The sequence below is a fragment of the Mirounga angustirostris genome, unplaced genomic scaffold (assembly GCF_029215605.1).
Source record: "Mirounga angustirostris isolate CCGP_5_RB_7025 unplaced genomic scaffold, mMirAng1.0.hap1 SCAF_6, whole genome shotgun sequence".
Lineage (NCBI taxonomy): Eukaryota > Metazoa > Chordata > Mammalia > Carnivora > Phocidae > Mirounga > Mirounga angustirostris.
Genome location: NW_026991714.1, coordinates 2,685,545 through 2,705,744, shown reverse-complemented (window position 1 = coordinate 2,705,744; position 20,200 = coordinate 2,685,545). Strand labels below are relative to the sequence as shown.

The following is a 20,200-nucleotide window of genomic DNA, read 5'->3' as shown; positions in this document are numbered from 1 at the left end:
GCCATGGGGAGCAGGTGTTTCCTGGACACTTGAAGGGAGGACAGCACAGCCCTGCCCCAGGCCCAGGCCAGCTCTGCTCCGGCCAGAGTCGGGTCTGAGAAAGGTGTTCAGGAGCCAAGTTCGATCCCGGTGCCCCGGGGTGTGCCTCCCACCTGTCCCCTGGTTTTCTCACCTGTCCAGCGGTGACCCGGGCTCCTGCCTCCCTTCTCGGGGGTGGGTTATGGGGCCAACTCTGAGGCCCTTCTGGCTCTGGCATCCCGGGATTCTAGGTCCGGATGGACAGGATCGGGCTCCCTGTCACCGCTCTGATCTCCATCTCCTACCTGTCTTGCCTGGGCTCACGTATGCTCCGGCCACACTGACCTCTTGCTCCTGGAACAGGCCAGGCAGGCTCCCACCTGAGGGCCATTCCACGGGCTGTCGCCTGTGCCAGGAAAGTGACCCCCAGATGTCCACGGTCACGCCTCACCTCCTTCCAGTCTTTTCTCGGAAGTCTCCTTCTTGAGGAAGTCCGTTCTGACCTGCTGGTGTAACCTGGAAACCACACTCCCAGGTGCTGAGCCCCCACCCTGCTCTTTCATCCAGAGCCCTGCTCACCTTAGCTACTGTGGTTCCCACGCACGGCCTTTCCCTCCTAACACAAGGAGGAAGGCAGAGGGTTTGCTGGGTGCGCTCGTGCATGTGTGTGAGCCCCTGGAGCAGGGCTGGTGCACAGTAGGAGCTCATGCACTGTTTGTGGAAGGAATGAGTCCACCATCAGGGAGGATCTGGGTTGGGGGCTGATGGGCCCACCCTAAACAGCTCACAGTCAGTGCATGGATGAGTTGTGCTACCGTGACCATATAGGGGTTCAGGGAAAGGAGCCTGTAGGCCACGAGCTGCCCTGTGGGAGAGCGAGAAGGGGTGGAGGGCTCGTGGGGAGAACACAGCACATCTCGGCCGCTGTCACTCACCGTGTCCGCATGCTGGCGCCCGTTTAGCTTCATCAGAGATTCTCAGTGGGATCCATGGAGCATCAGCTGTGAGAGATGCTCCTCAACAGTGGGGGTGGGGGCAAAGGTGAGATAAATATGGAAAGGCTACAGACCAGGTCCCTTCTGAGATATTCACACTCCCTTCTCCAGGGGAATCTTCAGTTTAATGCTTTAATCTGAGATTCACAACATGTATGACCATAGGATTCAGGTTCCTTCTTTCTTTTTTGGAGCAAAGTTCCTTTGGAGCTTCTGCTAAATTAGCATCTAAATCATCACCTACTCTGGGAAATGTCCATTTATAAGACAAATCTGAACTCTGAGCATAGCACCCAGGACATCATGGTCCCTTCAATCTCTTCAGACTAGTCCTACCCCTGCGGGAGTTTCTTCTGTCCCATGCCTTCCCTGTTAGCTCTTGGTTCTTTGGGGCCCCGCACCACCCTGAGAACCCCCTCTAAACACTTACTGACTCAGCTCTCACTCCCGTGTCCCCAATCCTGCCCGTGTGTGTTATCTACACCTGCCCCCCTCCTTAATCTACCCAACTGGAGTTGCCTTCTTTACGTTGCTGCTCTGTGCACCTGCTCCTCCCAGGCAGGTCTGAATGGGCTCGCACTGAGTCCCAGGATCTGCCCCAGGAGCTGCTTCAGGGCAGTAGGATGAATGTCACCACACGGGAAGGACTCACACAGCCCTGCGTCTGCAGCCTGGGGAGGGACTGCAGCTCCTCACAGGTCACTTTTACCCCCGGTCCCTCCACATCTCTAGTATCTTTGTCTCCCCCATGGATCCTGTCTCCCTCAAAATGAGGAGGAGTAAGCGCCCCAAACATGAAGGGATTCCTCTTTTTTTAAAGATTTATTTATTTATTTTTAGTGAGAGTGAGTGGGGAGGGACAGAAACGGAGGGGGAGAGAGAGAGAATCTCAAGCAGACTCCCAGCTGAGCGAGGAGCCTGACATGGGATCCATCTCACCACCCTGAGATCATGACCTGAGCCAAAACCAAGAGACAGACGCTCAACCGACTGAGCCACCCCAACGCCCCAAACATGATGGGATTTTTCAATGGATCATGCTTAAGGATATGTGCAGAAAATCGCAACTAGGAACTGCAAACAGCTCATAAACCTTGGGCACGTGGTCTGATTGACTAGTGGTCAGGAAATACAAATGCAATGTTCTTGATAGAACTGTGAACGGTTCTACCGTGTTCCTCATCATTCACATCTGTGAATAAATCCTAAGGGAAAAAAAAAAACAAAAATATTGGGACACATTATGCTCAAAGGTTGTCCACAGTACTCTCAGTTACAGACCTTCCCGGTTGTGAAAATAATACAGAAAGCACATAACACAAATGTGCAGCTGAATGAATTAGAAAGAAACACCCAACTCAAGCAGCAGGGGTCACGACGCGGACTGCCCTGGCCCCCGGGAGTCTCTGTGTGTCCCTTACAGATGACAAAGTCCCCGTCCCAGACATGAGCCCTGAAAGCCTCTCTCCAGTTTCACCACCTCCGCAGGCGTCGTGAACTGGATGGCGGGGTGTACCTCTTTGGGGGCTCACACACATGCCGTCACAGAGTGTGTGGGCTCTCAGCTCTGGCTCCCTCCACTCAGATCACCGCAGCCTTGTTCCCGCGGCTCCCGGGGCGCAGGTGTGCGTATTTCTGTCGAGCAGGTGGTGAGGAGCAGAATCGCGGAGCCAGGGGGGTTCCGTGGACAAGGTGTGGATGCCCTGGCACAGTGCCCTGCACATGGTGGGCACTCAATGCAGGATCCACGTGCCCCCCCATGCCGAGGGCCAGGCTCCACTGTGAGGCAGGAGCTCCCCACTCCGTCTCCTCCCCTACCTCCTCTCATCACCTCTTACCCCCACCCAGTCCGGGTTCTTCCCCCCAACCCTCCGCTCCCAGGGACAGAGCTGTCTCAGCTTTACTCTCCCTGCTGTCCACGCAGCGCCCCTCCTGGGAGGCTTGCTCCGGATCTTTCCAGGAGCAGGACTCAGCACACCGGGGGGACCCCTCTCTGTGCCCTCCTTCCTCCCAGGACCTTCCCCCACAGGACGGGGCTGCTGCAGATGCAGAAGGGGATCTTTCTACAAGCCAGTGGGAGAGATCTCATCTGTATTCCAGAGGCTGGAGAAGACTGAAGCTTTTCCTTTCTTCAAGGAAATTGAGGCAAGAAGAAGGAACATGGAAACAGGAGCCAGATGGATGTGGGGAGGTGGGAGGCCTGGGGAGGGGGACCCAGAGAAGATGCCTCCTTGGGGAGGGCCGGTGGCAGGCAGGACAGGGGCTGGACAGTCAGCCTGGTGCCTCTGTCCCCCTCACTTTGATGTCCTATCCTTTAAAAGGGCACCTTTTTGTCCCCACTGTTGTGTCCACGGTCTTCTCCCAGTCTGCCAGGTGGGTCTAACTGGGCTTGCCACCCTCATATATCAGGTCTCAGGATAAATTCCTGAAAATCCTATAATTTCAGGAACAGGATTTATGGGGCCACTCACCCAGAGACATTGGCAGGAAGAGAAGAGGATGCACCCAGGCTCCCTCCTCATCCCATGAAAGGCTCACTGGGCCTCAGGCATTTGCTGGACACACGTGCGGAGGAGGGGTCCTGCTCCTTCTCCTTTTCACAGGGCGAAGGTGAGGGCAGCCTGGAACGACAGGGGTGCAGAGGATCCCTCACCCCAGAGGCCAGGCTGGGCGCAGCGAGTCTCTGAGGTTTCTGGGAGTGCAGCCTGCCCAGCACAGGGCCTCAGGGTCGTGGAGCATTAGTGAGTCCTCTGCCCTGGAAAACAGAAGGAAAGATCTCATGGGATGCTGAGGGCAGGTGCAGACTGTCCAGGGGACAGGAGGAACGCCCATCCTTGTTGGGGTGGTGTCCAGGAGACCCAGAATGAGCTCCAGACCCTTTCTGCTCATTTTCCTGCTGCCCATGTAGGAGGCCTGGCCGCACTCCACCAATGTTCCGAGTCCCAGGGTGAGGTGGACCCTCGGGGGAGAGAAATCCCAGGCACAGAGTTCCCATCGCTGTCCTGGTCCTGAGGCTGCAGCGGGTCCTGGGTCTGGGCATGCTTGGGTGGGGGTGAAGCAGGTGCTCACTGGGGTAGGTCAGGGGTGGTGGGAGCAGGACCTCTGGCAGGACCTCTGGGAACTGGGCGGTGGGAGGCCGAGGAGCAGAGTTCAAGCAGGCAGGGCTCTGGGCTGGGCCTGGAGGCTAGAACACCTTCCGGGGAAAAGTCTAGAGGGAGCCTAAGGTCCTTCATCTTTGGTGATGCCCGTGGGAGGAATCCTAGGTTGTTTCAGGTGCGGTGAGTAACCCACTGAGCTTAGCGTCCAGAGGAGAATTGTCCCTATTCCACCTCAAAGCTTCTGGAAGCAGACTCGTCCTCATATCCAGCAAACATGCATTCTGCACCCACCACCTGAAGGACCCGAGTGACGTCTGAGGACACAAGATGTAAAGTGTGTCCTTGGCTTCCGGGGCCTGGATTTCCTATGGAGGCCCCAGACTCCCCCCAGCCAGTCTGGGACCCATAGTCTGGGAGGAGGGGGTGTTGGCCCTGCGGCTGTTGTGCATGTTCATGATGCTCACGTGGCCTGGGACATGTGCTCTCTGAAGAGATAGCTTCAGCACCCCGCACACAGTAGGCACTCAATAAATGTCCACCACCTGAAAGATACCGGGAGCACCTGCTCGGGGAAATAGGGAGACCAGATGTCCCAGGCCCACAGGTGGATTCAGAGCCCCACAGAGAGATTTTGTTAGAACAGCAGAGTGTGGCCTCTGCTTTAGGATATGGGTCAGACTATTTCAAGGTCCAAATTCAGCAACACCCCGCACAGCAGTCAGTGGTCGATTTTCCCCCAGGTCAGTGGGGGCCCTGCTCTGTGGTCAGATTCTGGTAAACAGGTCCCTCGAGATTTGCCACCCTGCAGAGAATGGGGACAGTGACCTGCTTCCCCTCCTCACTCGATCCCTAGGCAGGGGGCCCAGGAAAGGAAAGGGGGGACGAGCAGTGGGATCCTTACTGTGCTGGGATGTGCCGAGGCCAGCTCTCATGGGGTCTGGAGAATCAGGGGCAGATCTGAGCACAAGGACGGCATCTCAGGGAGGGAGGGGTCTTTCCACCCCCGTGTGGGGCGGTCTTGTGGGTTTGGCGTCAGATGGCAGCATCCCGCGTGGGGTCCCGTGGCTCTGAGGGTCACAGGGAGGAGGCCGAGGGGCCGGGACGGAGCTGGTGTCCGAAGGGTGGTGATGGCAAGGGCAGGGCTCTGCTCCCACGCCAAGCCCAGGTGGGCCGCCTCCTTCCTGGGCCTGCTGTTCTCGGCTGGCTGTGTCCGCTGCCAGGCCCGTGGGGAGACCAAGGGTGCTCAGCCCCCACCCCCAGCGGCTGCAAGCTCGGGACACATGTCCTGCAGTTGTCCCATATTTGTTCCAGCGCCCGTGGGAAGTCGTGCACATCCTGTTCCTCACCCGTCCCTTCCCATCCGACAGCCACACCGAGATCACGATTCCCCGGGTTTCAGGTGTTGCTCTTTGGTGTGGGAAGAATCCAGCTTCCATGTCCAGAAGGACGTTCTGATTCACACCGACGCATCCTCACTGCACGGGGGCTTCAGGCTCCTGTGTGGAAATGCAGACGAGCGCTGGCTGAGGGAGGGAGTTTCTACCCTCAGGGGCTGCCTGTCCCCAAGTCAGTCCTGTTTCTCTGAAAGGAAATGAGGGGAAAGGAGAGGCAGGAGAGCTGCTCCTGGGAACCTGGTCTAGGGTTCCCTAGAAAGCCAGCATGGTCCTGATGCACGAGATGTCTCCTGCAAGGGCATTCTGGAGCAAACAGGAGTCCCCTGCAGCCTGGGTGAGCTCACTGGCCCCGCACAGACCCGGGGACTCGCCCAGCGACTCCTGCAGCAGCTGCCCATCCCCACTGTGCTGAGAGCTCGGGGGCTTGGGGCCGTCCAGCCCTGTGTCCAGGGACACGCAGGGAAGGTGTGGGAAAGAGGGGACTCAGCCTCACTGTGTCTGGTCCGAGAGCCCGCGGTCCCCCGGCCGCAGACGGAGTCTCTGCATCTCCAGGAGGGTGTCCAGCCTGAAGCCCAATGTCAGCACAGAAGTCACACTGCCCAGCGCATGTCCTTGGACTCAGGGTCATGAGCTCTCTGCCCACCAGGGAGCTGTGTCCAATGGGTTGGAAGTTTCCGGAAGCTCCAGGGTGTGGGAGAAGCAACCCCCACCCCGAGCTGGGCTGGAGGTGCTGACCCGAGTTGTGACTCAGACAGTGCAGGGGGCAGCTGTGGTCGGCAAATGGCCTCTGTGGACCTCAGAGGCTGCAGAATTGTGACCATAGGCCTCCTGTCCTCTGCCTGGGGGTGTAAGACAGGAGAGAGGCTGCCTGGGTCAGGCCTGGCCTCCCTCCCCTTCAGTGTGGCTTCTCAAGGACTGCGATGGATTTGGGTCTAGAAAGACCAGTGGCCTACAGTTATAAAAAGTCCCAGGGGCTGCCCCAGCATGGCATGTGGGCTGGCTGACCCTCCGGGGTTCCCAGCCTGCAGCTGCTGGGGGCTCCCTCCTGGGCCCTGCGCCCCACCCCAAGCTGTAATTTCCACAAGCAAACAGTTCTCACCCTGAGAGGGCTCGCCCAGGGCTGTGGGGACAGGGACAGGGGCATAGCTGACTTGGTCCCCATCACCCTAAAGGACCAGGGCATGGGCTGCCCAGATTAGAACTCCATCCTAGGGGCTTCTCCACCCAATGCTCAGGGACGGTCCGTGGAAGGGATCCCCCATCACTGGGTGGGAGGGGGGAACAAGGCAGTGCTGAGTGCTCTCTGGTCTGAGGGGCGCAGAGCAGTTCGGGGGAGCCCAGACGGGGTGCGGTGACTTGCTGGAGGCCAACAGTGGGATGGAAGGGCAGCGGTAATGCTGGATTTCTCAGAGTTCCTTGTTAGGGGTCCAGACCCTGACTCCTGCTCTGCTGGGTGACTTCTGGCAGGTGGTCCAAACCCTCAGGACTCAGGTCTCACATCCATAAAGTGGGTTTAACAGCCAACAGGCTGACCACCTTGAGTGCGGGGCCGCGGGCCAGTCCTGGGATCCATCCTCAGGATCTGAGGGTCTGAGCAGCTGAGGGAGAGCCCAGGGGGCAGGGAAAGGGGCACCAGCCAGGGTTAGTGATGGAGCTGCTCCCCTGGGGTGCACGGGAGGCCACGGTTCTCAGAGGTTGTGGGAACCCATCTGGAAGAAGAGGCCAGCCTGACCGTCCGTAGGTGCCATGAGTCTGAGGCCGCCGAGCCTGTGGCCAGAGCCGCGCGTCCCTCTCCACCCCTGCCTGTGTGTGAGCGCGGGCCCAGGGCTGGCGGAGCCTCACAGGGAAGGGGAGCCTTGGTGCTGCTCCTGGGGGGGGCTCGTCCTGTGGGGGGGGCAGGGCCGGCCCTCGGCTGCAGACAGAGCCCTGGGGACCTGCAGTAGGGACACGCCCACGTGGGCATTGGGGTGTGGGGGTGCACACTTCCCGGGAGGGCTTTGTTCTCGGGCTCCCAGCTTCTCACTTACACACCTGACACTGAAGTTCCTAGAAAATCAGAAAGGAAATGTGACTCGTGAAATGGTGTAAAGACAGAGGACAGGCCCAAAGCAGGAGAGACCCCGCGTCCTTGGCCCTAGGCTGTGACTCAGTGCCTGGACATTGGCTGACCCTGGTGAGCAGGGTGTCCTGGGCTGAGTGGGAACCCAGAGACACAGGTCGGGGGCCCTAGGGGTGCAGGCTGGGGAGGGGAGACCACCAAGCTGGTTGTGAGCACAGGGACGGGACCTCTCCAGCACCGGGCCTCCTGGGGGCGGCTGTTCCTCCATTTATTCTCAATTATCTCCTGAGGCCCCACTGCAGGTGCTGAGATAACAAGAGAGATGGGAATGGCCTACTCTACACTGGACAGTGAGGTTCCCGAACTAACAGTTAGCCCCGCCCTTGGGGTGGGGAGGAGCTAAGGGCTCTTCTCAGTGAACGTTTTCCTCCTTTCTTGCTTCTCAGTTCTGGATGTTTCCTCTATACCCTTGTTGGCCCAGGCCGAGCCAGCAGGGAGACAGCCGGCCATGGGCACCTGCTCAGAAGACCCCCACCTCTGCGGAGCCTCCTGGCTCCTGGGATTCACCAGCCTCCTCCTCAGTGAGTGGCCCGGGCTCCCTGGGAGGGGGGCCACCGGGTGGGCAGGGAGGCAGGAGCTCCTGGGCTGTCTGAGGGCTTTGCTGAAGAACCAGAGAACTCAGCTCCATGATGACTGAGCACACGCAGTGCATTTGGTTTAGAGCCCCCGGGGTGAACGGAAGGAAGACAGGGAGCTTTTGGCTGAGGCCAGGTTGGGAACCCTGAGCCCTGGCTGCCCGGCTGCATGAAGGGAACCCCTCCCAGGGAGGTGAGGCCAGGAGAGCCCGGAACCTCCTGGGGAGAGGGATGGAGGAGAGATAGGAGGGGCTGCGGGGGACCCAGCGGTGGGGATGGGCATCCCCGCCTGCCATGCCCAGGGGACCGGGCAGCCTCTGCAGCTGCTGTGTGCAGGAGGGCCTGCCCAGAGCCCCCGTCTGAGCTGAGGAAGCCACTCTAGTCTGGCTCCTTGGCAAGATGAGAGCTTGAATCCAGTGACATTTTGTTTGCAACGGAAGGAAAGGAGCCTCCAGAATTCAAGGGTCTGCGCCCACCTGCGTGTGTAAGGGTGAGCCCGGAACAGGAGACTGCTGAGCACGGGCAGAGGACATGAGCCGACAGCTCACAGCGGCCAGAAAAGGAGATCAACAGTCATGGGACATGGTGACCGGGTTCATGTACAGGAGGAATGCTCGTTCCAATACGAAGTGTTATTATTTTCCCTTATCAATGTTGCAAAGGGCAGAAAGTTCGGTCACCGTGTGTTGGTGGGAAACCTAAGCATTATTGGGAGGAGAGCAGTGGGGGTCGCTCTCGGGAGGACAATGAGCAAGGTCTGTCAGAGGCTGAGATGGACCTGCCTTTGGTCCATTAGACCCACCCAGGGGTTATCCCAGTGTCTACACACCGTGTGTGCTGTCTACCCAAGAAGCCCTGTCTTGGTGGCAGGCACAGTGGAGCTCAGCAGACGACCATCGGCTCCCCCACATTTTCTCGTCCCTGGCAGTTAGCCAGGCCGGGTGCCTAGTGTGGCCAACAAGCCTGAGCAGAGATCCTGCTATTCTGGATGGAGAGAGACCCCCCCAGAGGCGATTCCACAGTTTGCGTCCCTGCTGTGGCCCCCTGGGGGCAGCTACGAGGGCAGGGAGACTCCCCCAGTGTGACAGACCCTCCCTCAGTCTGGGGACTCCCCTGTCCTCGGACCCTGAGCTCCTGGAATTGTGTGTAACAGCACCCCAGCCTCGCCGAGCTGACTGCGGGCCTGCCCAGGAGGTGGACAGGGAGCCACCGCCCTAAGGGCCTCAGCGGTCACCCACTGGGGTAACCAGCCGCCCCCTCGCGCCTGGACACACACCAGGGTGGGCTCCCAGCTCGAGCGGGTCAGGACCCAAGGGGGCTCGGCTGGGTCCTCAGGCCCGGGGTCTCTGGGACGGACACTAAGGTCTGGCTGGGGCTGCAGGGAGCTCAAGGGTCACCCGGGAGATGTGCGTCCAGGCTCCTGCGGGCGCTTGCTGGCGGAGTGCTCATCCTGTGTCTGCTGGACGAAGGCCTCACCCCTCCCTGGCTGTTGGCCGAGGCTGCCCTCCGTCCCTCCTCATGGGGGTCTTTCCATGGGGCTGCCCACAACACGGCAGCGGGCTTCATCAGAGCGAGCAGGAGACAGAGTGAGCGCAAGACCCTGTCACACCCTTGTAGGACCTGCTGTCCCTGAGGGCCATCCATCACGTCGGAGGCACACGGCTCCTTAGAGGCGAGTCCCTGGGGGCGGCCCCCAGTCCAGGGACAGAGCTTGCACGGCCTATGGGCAGGATGGGTCTCTGCAGCCCCGTGAGAAGCTGCTTCCTGCAGAGATGCACTCAGTGTGGACGGAAAATGTGCTCGTGCTTCGGATCCCAGATCTCCTGACGTTCATGCTCTCGCTGTTAGGGCTCAGGACAGTGCAGGGGAGCAAGTTCACGTGACCTGTTCAAGGGACGCTACCCGGGGAACAGGAGGGATTCCAGCCTCGCCTCAGGTTCATGGCACCGTCCTGCCTTCCAAGACTCAAGGAGAGCACATAGGATGGATTTCATGAAGAAGATGGGTTCTAGGGTTTTCTCCTTTATTCTTGGCGAAAACCACTCACATTTTCTGTCTTATGTCCTAGGCGTCTGCAGTGCTGTGACCCAGAGTTCTGGAGCCCATGCTTCTGGAGTTGAGGATTCTGGAATCCCTGTTTCTGTGAAGGGGACTCAAGGAGCTTCTGTGTGGTTTCATGTGATCAGAAGTCCAGAATTACCTCCAGAGGTCGGGCTGGAGAAGATTTCATGGGGCATTGTATCCGGGTCAAACTACATAGCCATGCTGCACGTGTTTCCTGGGAGAGATGTTCCAGAATGGGTCAACTTGCAGGACAAGTTCAAGAAGAGGGTCCATGTGCTCAACGTAACGACCCTGAGGATTGATAACCTGACCCTTGAGGACAGTGGGCGGTACCGGGCTCGAGAGTCCTACAGGAGAGGAAGACAGCATGACCAGGATTTCCACCTGAGGGTCTACGGTACGTGGCGGCCCCTCCCCCAGTCCCATAGCTGACCTCCTTCCTCTGTCCCTGGGAGTGTCCACGCACCCCGCTTGCAGGATTCCTTCCCGACCCCAGCCTTCAGACATGATCTTCTCCGCTCAAATTGGATGCCGTGTGTCCATCACAAATGCAGGCAGAGCGGAGACTCACACGAGGGATAAGTCACTTTGGTGCTTCAGGAGTGGAACAGGGAATGGGGGGAGATGGGGATTTTGCCATAACACTCACTGTGCCCACGGGACTCAGGGCACTCAGTGTGACTATTAGCTGTCCAGTGCTGCTGTGGCTGGTGACTGACCCTCATGGCTGACCACACCACCACCTGCGCGTCCTCCTGGGCTGTGGAGCAGGAGTCAGACCCCAGAGCCTCTGCCATGAGGTCCAGGTGTCGGCAGGGCTGTGCTCCTCTCTGGAGGCCCGGGGAGAATCCATTTCTGTTCCCGTCCCCCCTTCTAGTGGCGCCCGCATCCCCTGGCTCGTGGCCCCTTCCTCCCCCTTCACAGCCGGCACTGGTGGGATGAGCCCCTCTGATGCTGCATCCTCCCACCTCCTCTCCTGCCTCCTTCCACTTGAGAGGACCCTGTGATTACATAGGGCCTGTCCGGGATTCCAGACCAGCTCTCGTTTAGGGTCAGCTGGTTCGCAGCCTCATTTTCCCTTTGCCATGGAACCTAAGACACCTGCAGGTTCTGAGGGTCGGCACGTGGCCATGGTTGGGGGACACTGCTAGGACATCCTAGCAGGATCTGGAATCCCGCGTGTGGTTCTCACCGCCCCGTCCCCTTGTCCTTCTCAGCTCCAGCCCGAGGCCAGCTCACTCTCAGACTCCACAGGTCCAGCTCTGAACCTCCACAGATGTAGGAGAAGGTCACAGACAACCCTTCCTCAGACACTCAGTGAGCAGCTCTCTCTCCCTGCACCCACCCCCTCCTCTGCACAGGGAGACGTCCTGCTCCCGAGAGAGTGGCCTTTGCAGCCTCAGGTCCGGGAGATTCCCAAGACTGATGTCACCCTGTCCCTTGTCTTTCTGGGTGGACCCAAGTTCAGGGCATGATGTGACCACACTCAAGGAGGCCATTTCTAGGAACCACCACTGTGTCCCCCACCACGGTCTCTCCTGGTGGGAGTCTGGGGCTGTTTCTGGGCTCCCAGAGCTGTCCAGTGGCCTAATGCACCAGGGACTGTGCAGTCCTGGGCACCATTCGAGCAGGAGAAGCAGGGCCAGGGTCTGGACCAGGAAAATCTTTTACAACTTTCCCTTCTTCTAGGTGACACTCCACTGTCATAGAATTAATGGGTTTCGGTAGGTGGATCTAGCATTTATTTTATCAAGGGAGATTTTTAAGACGTGCTTAGTCTAGTGAAATCACATAGAGCTGAACTCAGTGGCTCCCTTCCTTATTGGCACTTGCTATGTTTTTGGGTCAGTGTTGTGTTATCTGTAAAATGCAATCACCATCCTCAGGGGGAGGAAGCCAGAGCTTCAGGGAGATACCGCAGGAGAAAGCATGAGCTGGGATGTTCTCCACTCACATGCAGCTCTGTCCTCTTGTCCCTCCCACCCCAGAGCCCGCGCCTCTTCCCCAGATCCGGGCCACGGTTCTGTCCCTCACACCAGGCTGGTGCAACGTCACTGTGGAGTGTGACACCACGGGAACCAGGGAGGACCTGATCGTGTCCTGGGAGAGCGAGGGTCTCCCCAAGGAGCTGGAGCAGAGACCTTCCCCAGGACCAGTCCCCAACCCCTGGACCCTGGCTGTGAACCTGTCCCTGAGCCAGCCCAGCTCCAGCCTCACCTGTGTGGTCAGCAACCAGGTGGACCAGAAAACTGCCACCCGGGGCCTTGGGAACATTTGTGGCCACGGTGAGTGCATCCTGCCAGAGGGGAGGGGCTCTCCGGGAGCTCAGGCAGCCCTGGGTGAGGGTTCCCGGCCTCTGTCTTCCATGTTTATGTCACCACCTGCTACCTGGTCACACTCCAGGACTCTGGCAGGCACATCCAACATGCTCCTGCCTTTCTCAGTGTCCCTCCCCTGTTCCTCCCTACCTCTCACCCCTGCTGGTCCAGGCAGCACCCAGCAGGTACCTCTCCCCACCCTCATCCATCCTTCCTTGTGTGTCCAGGGTGGTTTTCAGGAGAAGCGAGTTGGGGTATCAGTGGTCTGTGCCATCTGAGGGGTCTGAGCCAGTGAATCAGGATTCAGGGCTCGGGGTTCCTCTGCCTGTTTCTGGTCTCACGGACACACTTCACACCCACCTGCTTGCCTGCATTCCCGGCTGGGTCCTGCTGTCCTCAGCTTCCAGCCTCGGCTCAGGCCCCTCCCTCTGCCCTCAGCCCTTCCAAGTCAGGAGTCCTCCACTCCCCCGCTTATTCCTGTCCAGGGACCCCTTCCCTGCAGCTGGCTCAGGGGGCCTGTGACCCGAGCAGTCCCACAGGGCCGCGTGCTGGGTGCAGTTCCAGCATGAAGAGAGTTTGCACAGGGGTTCCTCAGCCTGGATGGCTCAGGGCTCTGCAGGAGCTGCCGCTGTCCTGCCCTCACACCTCATCTCCTCTAAGGAGCAGTCAGTGACCCCACACTGAGAGCTGATGCTCTGGCCCAGGATCAGTCTCCTCTGTAGTCTGAACCCCTGGAGGGCAGGGGCCATGTCTGCTTCTACTTTGAATGCCTGTCCCACCCTCAACCTCAGACAGTTTGCTCACAGTCAGTGTGTTCCTGAATGAATGAATGACCTGGGTCCCCGTGTGCCCCCTCGCCCCTCCACCCCCTCCTCCAGCTGCTGCTGGAGGGACCTGCTGCCTCAGCATCCCTGATCCCAGAGGAAGCTCATGGCTCAGTGACACACTGGACCCTCTGGAAAGAGGCTCCTGCCTCTCTCTCATCCTCCTACCGGGCTCCTCCCTACCTGGTCCCTCTCCTGCCTACCCCAGGGGCTGCTGGCTGTTCCCAGGGCTGGAGAGTTGACCCAGACATCCTGTTCATGGCTCTCCTTCTAGAATTCTGCACCCACCCTGAATATCGGGGAATCTCCTACTCCTCCCTCGAGACAAGGTTTGCCCATCACCTCCTCCAGGAGGCCCTCCCTGAGGACCTGGGTACAAGCTATAAAGCTCTCGTGCCCTGGCATGGCTCTGGCTGGCTGCCTCTGGCATGTTCTCAGCCCTCCCCCCCGCTGAGGAGCTCTTCAAGGGCGGGCACCATGTCCTGTTCCTCTCAGCACCTCGGCCCCAAGCAAGAGCTCGGGAACTGGCTGAGTGAAAGCACCTGCCATGCTCCTCCCTCTGCGGCTTCTGACCAGGTCCCTTCAGACGTCTCCTTGTCCTTGGCAATGGGCGTCTTCAGTTCTCTGTGTCTTAACCTTCTTCACTCTGTGTAATAGAACCAGATCTACCTGGACCGTCCCTTTTTGCTCTCCTGCGTGATATCCTGGGTACTATTGTGGTCGTGCTGATGATCCTCCGAGCTGGACTGTACCTTTGGAAGAGATGTGGGACAAAGAAGAGTTTGCGACCTGTGAAAGACAGGCTGCGTTTCTCCTTCCTGTGCCCAGATACCTCCTTCCCCTGTTCAACCCTGGACACCCTTTCTCCTGCATTTTGCTGCTCAGAGCACGTCCCTGCAGGTGGCTGGCTGGTGTGGCCTTGGCCGTGGGGATCATGGAGTGGGGGAGGGTCTAGGTGGCCAGGCTCAGACTCAAGCTCCATCTGTGTATGACTCAAGTGCAGGATTGCAGAAGGAGCACGGGGACCCGGATGGTGGCATCCACTATGCAGAGCTGAGCCAGCAGGAGGCTAGAGACAACAGGGACAAGGTGAGGCTGGGAGAGGAGGCAGCCTGGGTTTTCCCAAGTCCCTCTGTGCCTGGGTGTGTGCCTGTCAATCCCAGTCATCTACACGTTCTGGCCTCGATGCCTCTGTAACCCTTTCCAGACAAGGCAATATTAACTAAGAGAATTCTCCTGGGGTCCATGCAGTGCTGGGCGCTGGGGCAGGTCTTGTCAGCAGCACTGGGTCTGTGTGGCGTCTCTGTCCCTCAGTTGATCCAAGAACCCTCTGTCTGCATTCCAGGGTAGGGGTGCACCATATCTAGAAGAGGAGACCTCTCTCACTGCTATCTACAGGGAGGTCCACAAGCCAGGCCAGGCCGTGAGGAGGATTTAATGGGAAGAAGTAGGAGAATCCCGTCCTCCGGGGACACCTGTCTTGTGAGCCTGATGCCCAGAGCTCTGGTCCTGCCTTTTCCCCCTCTCACTGCTCTGAGCAGGGACTGCATGGATCCAAAGATCAGTTATTTCTAGGCTAAATCGTTCTGCACAAGTTCTCCATGAGACACACACAGTGGTAGATCAGGGGGAAACTGAGTAAATAAATTGGTACAAATCTGTTCCAGGACCACTCAGCCTCAGTTACCTCAGCAACCCTAGATGGCCCCAGCTCTCCCCGTCGTTTGTACGACATCAAACTGCCTTTCAGACCCTCAGCCTTTGGGACAAACCCTGGTGATTTCACAACATCCCGCCTCGACCAGTTTGAATATCACCCAGCGTCAGTCATGTGCTGAGAGCTGTTCACAGACGACGTGAATCCGTAATCGTCAGCGCTGGCTGAGTGCTGGCCCGGTGACACGCACTCTCTGACCATTCTGCCCGCTCCTAACGCACCGGGTCCTCGTGGACTGTCTGTGAGGTGGGGATCGTTGTGCCCACTTTACAGATCAGTAGAGGGAGCCAGAAAGGCTGACTCTCCAGGCTGCCCAGCTGGGAGCCCCGGAGTCAGGACTCTGTCCGTGAGTCTCTCAGTGGATCTCGTTCCTTCTACTGCGTCCCCATCCAGCTGGAGTGGAGAGGGACCCAGTTGTCTCTGACCCCTCTAGTCTCTCTGCTATCTTGCTGCCATCCAAACTTCCACATTCGGGGGCATTAGTGGGATAGACCAGACCCTGGGTCCTGGTCGATTGTCCTCCAGGGGAGACTCTTCAAGACTGTAGAGTCCCTGCTTTCCTGATTTCTTTGGCAAAAGTGAGCAGATAGAGTTTGTGAGAGGAACGGTCTCTCCTCTTCTTGCTTCCCGTTCTCAGCTGCTCACAAATGCTGTTCGTGCTCACAGGCGTCCTTAGTTTCAGTGTAATTTCTCCCTCACTAGCCTGTGGGCAGCCTGAGGGCAGAAGCTTCACCTTGTTCTCTGCCCCATCACCTGTGACTCGGACAGAGCTGCTTCTCGGTAGCTGTTCAGTAATTGTTGGTGGGAGATGAGAAGCATTTGCTCAGAAATCATTTGTCCCTCGTCTCGGCTGCTAGGGGAGCCCACCCAAGCCCCCTCTTCAGATCACGTGAAGTTGAATGTCACTGTCCTGCAGATGACCTACTCTGAGCTGCCCACGTAGTTCTGCCCAGAGAAGTTCCAGGGTCTCCTGTCTCAGTGTGCATCCAGCCATGGGAACTCAGCTGTGCTGTGATCATAGCTGCTAGTGATGTGGGAAACAAAGGCAGAAGAAAAATTATTAAATTTCCTTACTCCCTATAGCCCCTTGACAAGTCCTTGAAACAGGCAGAGTGACCTTCCTCTAGGAACTCAGCTGCATCTGTGTTAACACTTTTCTAAGGCCAAAAGGCAGTCTTAGTCTGACCCGCAGGACCCTGTAAGTCTACTTTAACATATAAAAATTCCTTTGGAAACTTCCTTTATCTCTAAATCCCCCAAGATACATGTTGGCAATCATCCCCCACGCATATGATCCACTGATACACATCTGAAGGGTCTCATGACTAAGGTTTTATTGGCTGGTAATAAATATCCTTTTCCCAACAACAGCTAGTCCCCTCAAGGCCCTGGAAACCTTGCTTCCTAATTCCTTAGAGACTTACGCTCTCCCTAACCCCCTCCGGAGTTGAAAGTATATAATGGGAAACTCCTCATGACCCCATTGCAGTCCTATCTGCTCAGGGGTCCTGTCCCCGTGCTTTAATAAAACCACCTTTTTGCACCAAAGACGTCTCAAGAATTCTTTCTTAGCCATCAGCCTCGAACCCTAACATCTTTCCTACATGACTAGGATCATGTCTCACTCCTTCTGCCCTCATGCTGATCCCCCACGGGGATTCCATCATGTCGATGTGACCAAGTGAGAAGGAAGTAGCAGGTACACTAGAAGTCCACACATACAGAGAAGCGCCAGAAAATGGATTTTAAATCCCATGAAAATCAAGGGTCCTGACATCATAGTATAGTTTCTAGGGGATCCAATCATTTGGGGGAACATCACCATATCCCTTCAAAGTTATTTCCGGTTCTAATGATCTTTATTCTTCTGTATCTATTCTGTGTTTTCCAAATTTTATATAATCAGCATGGATTAAATTTCATCAGAAAAAGCCCTTATTTTTCAAATCTATATGCCTGTTGCTGATCAGGCAGGCTGAGTCCAGACAGCTGGCTGATTATTAAAGGGGTGTTTGGGGGGCTGGGGGGGCAGAAGGAGGGGAGGAACATGACAGGAAAGGGAGGAGCCAGTGTGCTCTGGGTCCCACAGTTATGGACTCCCTGTGGGGCAGCCAGTTCCCCTCCCAGACGCTGATGCTCCAGGTCAGCCTCTTCCTGGGTGAGTGGCAGATCCATGGGGCAGCTCCGGTTTGGGTGTGACTGGGAGGGTCGGGGTGGGGGGCAGGAAGCAAGTGTGAAGGAGGCAGGTGAGCAGTGGGGGTTTGCTGGTATCCACATCCTGATGTCTCCAGAGTCCTGAAGGGTTGTGGGAGAGGAAGGGGGGACTAGGGACTTTCTGGGATGCCCTCAAATTCCCCAGGACGGGGAAACCACCCTCAACCCTCTCTTAGGAAAGGCAGTTCTTTGCCCTGCTCTGGGGGCCGAGGCTGAGATCATCAGTAGCTCAGAGTCTCACTTTCCAGAGTCCTGCTCTGTCCCCGGAGCTGTGTCTACAATCTCAGACCCTTGTGTGCACCCCCTCCACACCCCCCAGGCTGCTTGTGTCCCCAGCTCCCAGGCTGAGGAGGGCGTGAGTGAGTGAGGGGCCAGGACAGCCTCCCGTGGCCCCCGCAGGAGGGACAGCTGAGCCGTGGCACCATCGGCGGAGGGGGTGGGGCTGGGGAAGGGGACCTTCCCTTCTTATCTGCCTGTGACCTTTCCGTGTGGTTCCTGCTGTTTCCAGGCTCTGGTGGGGGAAGGGGGTCCCCTGCAGGTGGCCCCATGTGAACCAGGCTCCCACTTGGTGGCCTGGACCCGCCCTTGTCCCCAGAGCTCCTCATGGTGCGGAGAGGGGCTGAACTCTGCAGTCAGACCCACTGGGTGTCTCGTTCTGCTTCTGCCAGAAGCTTTTGGACAAATTGTGCATATGCTGAGAAGCTGGCTTCACCTTTCTGAGCTCTGTGTCCTTCACCCGTCAAATGGACAGAATATTCCCTAACTCGAGGTGTTACTTGGAGATGAGCGAAACAGCACGCTTTCCAGCCAGAGCCTGCCACGGGGACGCAGGTCACTCCTGCGTGTGGTGTTGCTCATTTCTCACTCGAGGAGACACTGGCCAAGCGTCCCAGGAAAAGAAGGAAAAGGGCGTTGTTCCATTTTGTGCTTGTTCCCTAACTGACAGTTTCCCCATGATGTGATGCACTGGGACAGGGCTCCCTTTGGGGCCGGAGGGGGTCGTGGCAGCAGAGAGATCACACGCTCTCCTGTGCTCCCACCCCTCTGCCCTCCGCACGGACGTGGACGCTGAGGGCACCTTTATAAAAGCTCAGGCCCCCTCGCCCATCAGGGAGAGAAGTCGAGCCACCATCGTCGCTCAAAGGCATGAGCACCGGACGCGCAGAGAAGAGACAATCAGGCGCACGAGCCCGAGAGATGGGCGTCCTCACAGCTCAGCGCACGAATGCAAACGGACCATTCTGCTCACCCTATTTGCCTGTCAAATGAGCCCGCTTGTGTCTGTGGTGTTGAGAGTCCTGAGTGCGGTGACAGGGAGGGGACAGGCTCTCTCCTGTCTCCCCCACAGCTGATTAAGGAGGAAGAGCTCCTGGCAGTCGCTGTGACGTGTCAGAGACCCTGAACCATTTCACACATTGACCCCCCAGGGTCCCCCCATCTGAATCTCTTTCCTCTCCTACCCACAAATGCTGTCCCCGGAGCCTGTGGGGTGGGTGAGCCGGCAGGGAGCCCAGCTGGGGTTCTTCTTGGAGACGCAGGTGCATCCAGGCTGCTCCTCCGTGTCCCCAGAGCTCTGCCACCGTTGAGCCCGCACAGCGTCTGTCCCCGACCTCAGAGAGCTGTGAGCCTGGCAGCGTGAGGTCGGCCCCGGAAGCCATCTGTGCCCCAGCAGACCCGTGTGTGTGTGTGTGTGTGTGTTCTGGGCTGCCCAACAACCAAGGGGGCCGGACATGCACCGAAGGGGAACAGGTGTCCCTGCCTCGCCCACGGGGACGTCACCTTACTTTGCGTGCTGCCCAGAGTCCCCTGTGCTGGGAGAGGACAGGGGTGTGGCTGAGGCCTTTCTGTCCTTCAAACTGACAAATAAGACTATTTCCTGGGAACACTACTTGGAGTCAAGCAGATTTGGGCAGTGCTGGCTTCATGATGAACTCATTTTTATTAAGAATCGAAGTTGATGAAATAAATTCGCTACTGTTATTTCAAAGGATAATTTTTAGGGCTTCTGGGTGCGTTAATTGGTGGAGCATCTGCCTCTTGATATCAGGTGTTGGTCTCAGGGTTGTGAGTTCAAGCCCTATGTGAGTGTGTAGGCTATTAAAAAAAAATAAAAGGACAGGGGCGCCTTGGTGGCTCAGTCAGTTAAGTGTCTAACTTTGGTTCAGGTCATGATCTCGGGGTTCTGGAATTAACCTCCACTTTGGGCTCCACACTCAGTGGGGGGTTTGCTTCTCCTCCCTCTGTCCCTCCACCTCCTTCTGCGCTCTCTCTCAAATAAATTAATAAAATCTTAAGAAAATAAAAGGTACTTTTTAAAACAGTCAAAGAATATTGCATCACATCATCATATTTCAGTGCAGGTCTCTGTCAGTCCATGAGGGAAACTTTGTGGACGGATTTTTGCACGTGTCCTCGAGGCAGGACACAGGATTGTTGGCAGAAACCACCAGAATGCAGAGCTCTTCCCAGCCTTTCATGGGATTGGATTTGGTCCTTTTCCTGTGTGTTTTGTGTGTTCCAGAAGGGCACTTGGAGCATGAACTCCAGGAACCTGGATCTTACAGTTGTGGCACTGTCTCTCCAGTGGTTTCTCTCACTTTTCCTGTAATTGGAACTCCATCTCCCTGTTCATAGTAAAGAGTCTCTTCCGTAGTCTGTGAGAAATCCCTTCACAAATTGCTTCAATATCAGACAGACAGGCAGACAGACAGGAGTGGGGCGGCTCGCAGACCCGCAGGTCCACACGTCACCTGCCCTGCTGGGTGAGCTCCTGCTCCGTCTTCACTAAACGGTTGGTCTCTGGAAATTCCCTCAGTCCCAGCTTTTTCCTGAAGCCTGGTCACTTGCCTTCTCTTCCATCATGC

The 20,200-nt window shown here is 57.5% G+C and overlaps 1 protein-coding gene across 1 annotated transcript in view; it reads left to right on the top strand.

Annotated features, from left to right (window-relative positions):
* The first annotated feature begins 7,945 nt into the window (after positions 1–7,945).
* Positions 7,946–20,200, top strand: part of LOC135364675 (SLAM family member 9-like) — a 28,081-nt gene continuing 15,826 nt past the window's right edge. The window contains exons 1-4 of the mRNA XM_064593562.1: positions 7,946–8,145; positions 10,268–10,660; positions 12,252–12,548; positions 14,409–14,494. Of these exons, the coding sequence (XP_064449632.1) occupies positions 8,073–8,145; positions 10,268–10,660; positions 12,252–12,548; positions 14,409–14,494 (849 nt within the window). The 5' untranslated portion in view covers positions 7,946–8,072. The remainder of the gene's footprint in view (positions 8,146–10,267; positions 10,661–12,251; positions 12,549–14,408; positions 14,495–20,200) is intronic.